Source organism: Babylonia areolata, chromosome 11 (genome assembly GCF_041734735.1).
Source record: "Babylonia areolata isolate BAREFJ2019XMU chromosome 11, ASM4173473v1, whole genome shotgun sequence".
Classification (NCBI taxonomy): domain Eukaryota; kingdom Metazoa; phylum Mollusca; class Gastropoda; order Neogastropoda; family Buccinidae; genus Babylonia; species Babylonia areolata.
Window position 1 is genome coordinate 23,877,959 of NC_134886.1, and position 10,000 is coordinate 23,887,958.

Here is a 10,000-nt window from a genome sequence, read left to right on the forward strand (position 1 = left end):
GTGTGTGTGTGTGTGTGTGTGTGTGTGTGTGTGTGTGTGTGCGTGCGTGTCTCACTATTCAAATGATTCGCAAGCGCGCTATCGTATGGTGTGGTATGCGGACAATGAATACGTGTGTGTATGTTTACCTGTAGACCTACCTGTATGTAATGTGAGTCATGAATACTTCTCCTTCGGTCTCTCTGTCTCTGTCTCTCTGTCTGTCTCTGTCTCTCTCACTAACACTAACTCTTAGAGTACCAAACAAGTTTGCATACGGCGAATTAGGACGTTATCCACTATATATAAATAGTGCAACAAGGTGTATCAAGTACTGGTTAAGGTTGCTGAATATGAATGTGCAACGATTACCCAGACAGGCATATTTGATGTTGTTTAACTTAGACGAAAGGGGAAAAAAATGCTGGGTGTCTTTAGTAAAATACTTTAGACTTGGGTTTGGATATGTCTGGTTGCAACAAGGCGTTGGTTGTGATCAAACATTTTTGTCATTATTTAAGCAAAGAATGAAAGATATATTTATGCAGGAGTGGGACGAGTCAGTAATGTCTAAAGATATATATCATAACTACAGACTGTTTAAAACTGGTTTTCAGTGTGAGCAATATTTTGAATATGTGGATAAAAAGTGTTTTAGGGACTGTTTAGTAAAATTACGGCATGGTTTGCTCCCAATAAATGGATCATTTTTTAGAAGAACATTCAAATGTAATTCAAATTACGCATGTAAACGTTGTAATGTAATCGAAGATGAAAACCATTTTATAAACAATTGTTTCCTTTACAATGACCTGCGGCAAAAACATCTGAACTCTGAAGGTCAGTCGTATGTTCACTTGATGAAGAATGGTTCTGTTTACAATATTCGTAAACTATGCGTTTATATATTTAATGCCCTGAAGATACGACAGGAATTCTGTGACAACAATGATGAAAGTTAGAATTAATTTACAATGCACGAGAAGCACTTTTGTTCTACAGGTTAAGTTAGTACGTATTTTACATTTTGTTGTGGTTGAGTGATCACCATATTGTGTACTTTTGACCTCTTTCTAGGGGCCGGAGGCCTGGAGATTAAAGTTTTGTTCTTGTTCTTGTTCTGTCTCTCTCACACACATAAACCTCCCCAGGCACCCCCACCCACCCCGCTGCCCCCCCTCCCCCCCTAGCCCCCCCCCCCTCTCCCGTCGCTGTCCCTCCCCCCTCTACACGTACACACGAATGGAAGCCAGCACTTTTGCAGGCAATCCTGTCCCGTCTGACATAAGAGTACCTTTCTGTTGGAAGGAAATCAAGCGCGACCAGTGCAACACCACGATAGTCTTGGACTGGCTGTTACTGCCATAGGACAACACTGGCACAATGACTGTTGGCACAGCTGAACTGAAACAGAGCAAGAAGAAACAGAACACACACACACACACACACACACACACACACACACACACACACACACACACCAGGGTTGTTGTAAAATTGCTGGTGTTTTAGAACTCTTTATAATGATATAAAAAGAATCGTAAAGTCTGTCCATGCTTTGTAAAAAGCAATCCGCTCTCTCTCTCTCTCTCTCTCTCTCTCTCTCTCTCTCTCTCTGTGTGTGTGTGTGTGTGTGTGTGCATAAAGGAATCATGATGCAAAAGATTATGACAGGTAATGCACCACTAACATTAACAGACAAATTTTCTGTAAATTCGTCAAGGAATCCCCCCAAAGTCCTTATCCAATTCCAAGAATTGACTTGTTCAGATCCAGTCTGGTTTGCTCAGGTGCCACCTTATGGAATTCACTCCCAGAAACAATTAAACAACACCTTGCCCAACCACCTTCAAAAAACATTGCCTTTCCCACCTTATGCCATAATGTGTAATGTAAATCGTTCATTTTAATGATACTGTTTGTCAAATGTGTATGGTTGACCGAGAGCCTCCCTCACCCTCCATTCCCCCCTCTGGTCTGTAGTGCGGTGTGTGTTGTGTGTGTGTGTGTTTCTTTCATTTTGTTCATTTTTTCCTGTACATTTTACTAACACCATGCTTGTACCTGTATGCCATGTGTGTGTGTGTGTGTGTGTGTGTGTGTTGTTGTTGTTGTTGTTGTTTTTGTTGTTGTTTTAAATAAATTTTAAAATATTTTTTTCTTCTCTGTTATGTATCTCTACTAAAACCATGCTTTCATTTTATTTAGTATCGTGTAGTGTAGACTCTATTCAGGGCGGGGACTGTATGTAAAAAAGCACACAAGTGCTTATCTATTATCCTCGAAATAAAGAATTTGTCTTGTCTTGTCTTATCTCTGCCCCCCCCCCTCTCTCTCTCTCTCTCTCTCTCTCTCTCTCTCTCTCTCTCTCTCTCTCTCTCTATCTGTCTGTCTCTCTCTGTCTCCCTCTTCCATATTCCCACCTCTCCTATCTTTGTCTTTTTCCCACTCTCTCTAACTTACCCAGTCTCCCCCCCTCTCTCCCCCCTCTCTCCTCACCTCCCTCTCTCCTCCCCCTCTCTCTCCTCCCCGTCTCTCCTCTCCCTCTCTCCTCTCCCTCTCTCTTCTCTCCCTCTCTCCTCTCCCTCTCTCTCCTCCCCCTCTCTCCTCCCCACCTCTCCCTCTCTCTCCTCTCACTCTCTCTCCTCTCCCCCTCTCTCCTCCCCCTCTCTTCTCCCTCTCTCTCCTCCCCCCTCTCTCCTCTCCCTCTCTCTCCTCTCCCTCTCTCTCCTCCCTCTCTCTCCTCCCCATCTCTCTCCTCCCCCTCTCTCTCCTCTCCCTCTCTCTCCGCCCCCTCTCTCCTCCCTCTCTCTCTCCTCCCCCTCTCTCTCCTCCCTCTCTCTCTCCTCCCCCTCTCTCTCCTCTCCCTCTCTCCTCTCCCTCTCTCCTCTCCCTCCCTCTCCTCCCCTCCCTCTCCTCCTCTCTCTCCTCTCCCTCTCTCTCCTCCCCCTCTCTCTCCTCTCCCTCTCCTCCAACTTCTCTCTCTCTCTCTCTCCCTCTCTCTCTCTCTCGCACCACAAGTATTGTTGTGTTCTGTAAAGGAGGATATTTAGCAAGAAACGAAAGATGGTCATATGGAAATGAAAGAATTACCGTTGTAAATGCATATAAGTATCTTGGAATTTATTTTTCTACAAAACTTAGTTTCAGTTTCGCATGTCAAAATATAGCAAATAAAGCAAAGAAAGCAGTTATTCGGATACTTCACATCTTGTATAAGCTTGATTGTAATTCGTTTGGTATTTTTGTCAGGTTATTTGATGCTCAAGTCCAGCCAATACTGCAGTATGGGGCAGAAATATGGGCCCTGGAAAAGAGTGAACAAATAGAAAAAGTACACTTGTTCGCAATGAAACGTTTTTTGAATGTGGACATTCGAACGCCAAATGATCTTGTGTATGGGGAGCTAGGGAGATATCCAATTTATTTAAACTCGTACATTAAATGCATTAAGTATTGGTTGAAACTTACAAGAATGAACGAAAACAGGCTACCGTTCAAAGCTTATCGGATGTTGTATTCCTTAGATAATAATGGCAAAAAAACATGGGCAACGTGTGTTCGTCAGTGCTTAAATTCTTATGGTTATTCTTTTGTATGGGATAATCATGGTGTTGAAGATATTGCAGGTTTTATAAAGTGTTTTAGACAGCGAATAGTTGATTGTAGGTGGCAAGATTGGCATGACCATATGGAAACTAGCGATAGATTTGCACAATTTAGAATCTTTAAAACATCGCAGGGGCCTGAACCATATATTGGGATGGAAATAAACAGATATGTAAAAAGTGCACCGACAAAATTTAGATTTGGTGTTTCAAATATTGCTGTTCACAGTTTCAGATACTGTAGTAGGAGTGAATATGTATATATGTGTCGATTGTGCAACCTGGGTAGGGAAGATGAATTGCATTTTTTGCTATGTTGCCCTGCTTTGAGTGACCTCAGACAAAGATTAATTCAACCTAAATATTATAAAGATCCCTGTGCTTTTAGATTTAATCTGCTCATGTCGTCAAAACATGAGCTTACCCAACAAAACTTGGCCATTTATATGAGGCATTGAAGAGACTTCGAATTGTTATTTTGTGAATGTTGTTGAGTATTGTATTAGCTACTTTTGGTTGATTTGTGATGTTGGTTTATCGTGTCAAGTCATTTTCCTTATTTATGTTCTTGTATGACCCCCTTCAGTAAGGGGCTTTGGCCTTAATCTGAATAAAACATCGTTATCGTTATCGTTATCGTTATCTCTCTCTCTCGCACCCCTGTGCAGTACTCACAGTTACAAACTGCATGGTTAGACAGATTTGACTTTTTTTTTCACCTGTAAACACCAATGGAAAATATTTCAATGCTGAAAGTATGAACGTGCATGTACCCGCGAAAGCGGAGTATGGCTGCCAACATGGCGGGGTAAAAACGGTCATACACGTAAAAGCCCACTCGTGTACATCCGAGTGAACGTGGGAGTTGCAGACCACGAACAAAGAAGAAGAAGAAGAAGAATGTATATGTAGTTATTATAGCGTTGGGTGGCGTGTTATTTGCTACATTTTTTTTTTCTTCACGGGGGAAAAAAACACGTTCTCTTTGTTTTGTTTCAATATTTGTTTTCGTTGTATTTATTTCTTTGTTATAACGTTTCGTTATTCAACAAAGATACATTGACGCATTCACCCATTCACAAAGATCTAATGATCAGCGGCATCAAAGTGTCAGAATGTCTCTCTCGCGGGCAGTGCTGTCGTTTCACTGTTTTCCGTGTAGTTTGAAAAATAAATCTCTGTCTCTTATCTTCAGTACACTATCAGTTCTTTGCTGCATTGTTTCACAGCTGGGACAGTTTCACACACACACTCACACACACACACACACACACACACACACACACACACACACACACACACACACCCCTATTCAGCTTATCTGTGACTATTGGAAATGAAGAGCGTGTTGTAATCGTTTCATAAGCTGTTATATCGTGTCATGTAGTACAGTCATGTGTCACCATGTTCCTTCACCCCCCTCTCTCATCCCTTCCTCTGTGTGTGTGTGTGTGTGTGTGTGTGTGTGTGTGTGTGTGTGTGTGTGTGTGTGTGTGTGTGTGTGTCCATCTGTGTATCAATCTGCCTGTCTGTCTGTCTCCCCCCCCCCAACCCTCCACTCCCCAACCTATTTATCTTTGTCGGCTTCCAGTCCAGTCATTCTTTGAGGACAGTCTCAAACATTGAACACTGTATAATTATATATGCGCGCGCGCGCGCGCGCACACACACACACACACACACACACACACAAACACACACACACACACACACACACACACACACACACACACACACACACACACACACACACACAGAGAAATACAATTTCATTCCAGTGAACCAGGCAGGCTTTGGAAAAGGAAGATCAACAGTCGAACACCTAGTAAAAATTACAACTCAAATAAAACGTCAGTTTGCCCGCAGAAAAAGTGTCTTGGCAACGTTTTTTGATGTTAAAAAAGCCTACGATCAGGTTTGGCACAAACGTCTGCTATACAAACTGAAATCAGTCGGAATATCTGGTAATCTCTATCTTTTTATCTAATAGAACTATCCAAGCGAGGGTGGGAACACATTATTCTTTACCACATAAACTTGACATGGGAATTCCACAGGGCTCAGTTATAGCCCCTATACTTTTTTTAATATTCTTAATCACGATCTCCCAAAGGTATTGTCAAATCGTGTAGTTATAGTACAGTATTCCATGACCTTCCTCAACCGAAGCAAAAACATCGTTATCTACGAGTCGTCAAGTTCAGTCAGATTTATAAACCAGTTTAGTTCTCATGTCCGTAATCTTTGCCATCCATTTTCCCCATGTTCGTTTCCAAAGCTTGGTCATTTATTACTAAGCCTTATACCGTATTTCGTGAACACTGAGACATTAAACGAGGACAAAAATAATCATTTACATAACAACAACAACAACAACAACAAAACAAAAAACACGGCGCAATTACAGATGAATCAATACGATTGTGTGTGCAATTTGTTTTTGTATTTGTATTTCTTTCTTTTTATCACAACAGATTTCTCTGTGAGAACATGACACACACATACCCACACACTGTGCACGTGCGCGAACACTTTTGAATAGATTATATCAGTGCACGTACGTGTACGTGCGTGCGCGCGCGTGTGTGTTTATTGATATTTTATTGATTGATGCGACAAATCATTATGGCTGTACTGTAATATACGTATGCCTACACATTTGTTAACTGAACATTGCTGTACTTGACTGTATATATATAGATGGGACTTTACTTAACCCTGAATTTAATGGGACAGAAAAAAAACCCACAACAACAACAACAAAGCTTTTCTCGTACAAGATGTACATGTGTTCTGGGAAATGATTTTCTCTCGTTCTCTCGTTCATACATTTTCCTTTTGAAATTGACCAGTAATCTATCCTGAATCAGTGTATGAGCCCAGTAGGTCATGTACTGTTGTCTATACGTCTGTCCTTTGAAAACCCCCCTCCCCCTCTTTTTCCTGACCACCACTCCTCCACCCCCCACCCTTACTACCCTCCCCCTCTTTCTATTCACTAAATAAAAAAAAATCTGAATAGTTTGTCTTACTGTCATAGAGTGTAGCGCTTCAATAGTTTGTCTAGAATCACCATCTAGTGTGAACCACGGACATAGATAGAATGGAATCTATTCATATAGGTTCGTGGGAGTGAACAGACTACAGGTAAAAGAGTGACATTCATGCACAAACGCTCGTTGCGACAAAGCACGTGGTGTCTATCGGAATGATCTGTCAGCGCTCTGTACTGTTTCAACATGCATACTGTGTGGCGCTTGGGAAGTGTCGAAAGATGGGGTGACTGATCCTGACGATAGCGGCAATGGTGGTGGTGGATATACACCTCTCCAAGGTTGTGTCTTCAGCATCTTTTACACACACACACACTGTGCACTTGCGCGAACACTTTTGAATAGACTATATCAGTGCACGTACGCCGTGTACGTGCGTGCGCGCGCTTGTGTGTTTATTGATATTTTATTGATTGATGTCGATACTTGAAAAGCGCGGTCGAAGACACACACACATCTGGACATCATCAGCCTCCGAGGCTGAGGTTGGTGACGTCGCGGACTGTCAGCAGGGATAAGGAGGGTTCGAACTCTGAGGTGGAGCTGTGCGGCTGCAGCATTGATCTGGTTGTGCTATGGGCTCTGATGGGAATATTCATTGATCTGGTTGTGCTATGGGCTGTAATGGGAATATTCATTGATCTGGTTGTGCTATGGGCTCTGATGGGGATATTCATTGATCTGGTTGTGCTATGGGCTGTAATGGGAATATTCATTGATCTGGTTGTGCTATGGGCTCTGATGGGGATATTCATTGATCTGGTTGTGCTATGGGCTGTAATGGGAATATTCATTGATCTGGTTGTGCTATGGGCTATGATGGGGATATTCATTGATCTGGTTGTGCTATGGGCTCTGATGGGAATATTCATTGATCTGGTTGTGCTATGTGCTCTGATGGGAATATTCATTGATCTGGTTGTGATATGGGCTCTGATGGGAATATTCATTGATCTGGTTGTGCTATGTGCTCTGATGGGAATATTCATTGATCTGGTTGTGCTATGGGCTGTAATGGGAATATTCATTGATCTGGTTGTGCTATGGGCTCTGATGGGAATATTCATTGATCTGGTTGTGCTATGTGCTCTGATGGGAATATTCATTGATCTGGTTGTGCTATGTGCTCTGATGGGAATATTCATTGATCTGGTTGTGCTATGGGCTCTGATGGGAATATTCATTGATCTGGTTGTGCTATGTGCTCTGATGGGAATATTCATTGATCTGGTTGTGCTATGGGCTATGATGGGAATATTCATTGATCTGGTTGTGCTATGGGCTCTGATGGGAATATTCATTGATCTGGTTGTGCTATGGGCTCTGATGGGAATATTCATTGATCTGGTTGTGCTATGGGCTCTGATGGGAATATTCATTGATCTAGTTGTGCTATGGGCTGTAATGGGAATATTCATTGATCTGGTTGTGCTATGGGCTGTAATGGGAATATTCATTGATCTGGTTGTGCCATGGGCTCTGATGGGAATATTCATTGATCTGGTTGTGCTATGGGCTGTAATGGGAATATTCATTGATCTGGTTGTGCTATGGGCTCTGATGGGAATATTTATTGATCTGGTTGTGCCATGGGCTCTGATGGGAATATTCATTGATCTGGTTGTGCTATGGGCTGTAATGGGAATATTCATTGATCTGGTTGTGCTATGGGCTCTGATGGGGATATTCATTGATCTGGTTGTGCTATGGGCTGTAATGGGAATATTCATTGATCTGGTTGTGCTATGGGCTCTGATGGGAATATTCATTGATCTGGTTGTGCTATGGGCTGTAATGGGAATATTCATTGATCTGGTTGTGCTATGGGCTCTAATAGGAATATTGGGACCACACAGCCCACAAGCATCCACTTCACGGATGAGTCTTTGGCAGCGTTGTCCAAATTTCCCTGCAGGTGCCTGTGTCCCTCGTGCCAGGCTGATGCATGGAAGTGGTATGAGAGGAAGCGAGTGGTGCAGTCATTGTCCCAAGCCTGAATTCATGGGCCTCCATTGCAACATCGTGCTCTTCCTCATCAACAGACATCATCAATATATTAAAGAAATGCCCCTCAGTCCATACCTTTGAACGTGACTCCGATGGCTGGACAGCATAAAGAAAGAAGAAAAGGAGAAGAAGAATTCTGTGCGTCTGAAAATCCCGGTCTCCATAAGTTTCTTACGTGGACCTATTTGACTATTGAATGTGAGGTTTTTGTCAACTTAGCATTTCATCCCAAAGCTCACTGTCTCAAACCCCTCCTGGCCGAGAGAGTGCGGATGTAACTTGAACAAGACGCTCTCCACTATAATGGGATTCTAGCGCAGATAGTCGGAACGCACTGTTGCCTCTTACTGTTCTGATGGTCGTTGTCGGAAACGTCTGACTTCAATACAATACAATACAATACAATACAATGCAATACAATACAGCATGAAGGGACTTTATGTCTTTTACGTATTCACACTAAATGATTGTGATCCTCGTACACTGTTTGTGTGACATATACCACAAAAGAATTTCTCTTGTTGGAGATAATGAAGTATTCTGTGTGGCGTTTTTCAACTGTTGATTTCTGTCGTGCAGAACTGGAAGGAAACCAAACCAGTCCAGGGAACCAGCACGTGCAGTTCGGAGGCCGGTTCACCGAGAGACCATCCATAATTATTTCAGAGCTCTGACGCAACCAGCTCCATGACGCCAATGTTGCCACCCGTAATACCACATATCTAACACACACTGAGTCAGTGTTGTATGCAGGACGCTTTGTGTAAGGCTTTCTCCTGAACGGAACCCTGTTGCCGAGACATCACAGGTCGCCACTGGGAACTTGCATTGATCTTGAGCTCGGGACTTGACGAGAATAGAAACAAACAAAACAAATAAAAACGTTTGTATGACAGTACCTCATCTGCTTAGATTATGTAGGTTTAAGATATGTAAAGCGTCATTGAGGTTCTCTTAAATATCCGCGTCGTATATTTACTACTTTATTCAGCAAGCATTCTTTATTTCGATGTTGTTCGTGGAGAAGAGATTACAGGCTCACGGGAGTGGCTGACTGAAGTGTTTTTAGATTGCACTTTTGTTATCACGTTTTGTGTGAACAACCTTGGGCGGTCTGGAGAAGAGTTAGCGCGAGTTACCCGTCTGACACGTTCGGGTATTGCACGTTATCTGGCATGATTTCAGTGAACTGCAAGCTGGCCTAGTTTGAGAAGAGCAGAAAACTCTTGCGAACACCCCAACTTCTAACACATCCGTTTTCTTCGAACGAGGTCATAATCAGCAACAACGAGCACGCTTTGTACAAAGGACCAAAGATACGTGTTTTCAGGTCAACAATACTACCATCAGAGA

General features: G+C 42.6%; 2 protein-coding genes across 2 annotated transcripts in view; one reads left to right on the forward strand and one right to left on the reverse strand.

The window, feature by feature from the left end:
- Positions 1 to 10,000, reverse strand: part of LOC143287182 (prolyl 4-hydroxylase subunit alpha-1-like) — a 53,613-nt gene that overhangs the window by 42,240 nt on the left and 1,373 nt on the right. The window contains exon 2 of the mRNA XM_076595125.1: positions 8,502 to 8,633. Within this exon, the coding sequence (XP_076451240.1) occupies positions 8,502 to 8,633 (132 nt within the window). The remainder of the gene's footprint in view (positions 1 to 8,501; positions 8,634 to 10,000) is intronic.
- The window catches only part of LOC143287614 (ceramide-1-phosphate transfer protein-like), a 20,645-nt gene that overhangs the window by 961 nt on the left and 9,684 nt on the right, over positions 1 to 10,000 (forward strand). The window contains exon 2 of the mRNA XM_076595733.1: positions 9,227 to 10,000. This exon is cut by the window's right edge and continues 1,505 nt beyond it. The gene's annotated coding sequence lies outside the window, so the exon portion shown is untranslated. The remainder of the gene's footprint in view (positions 1 to 9,226) is intronic.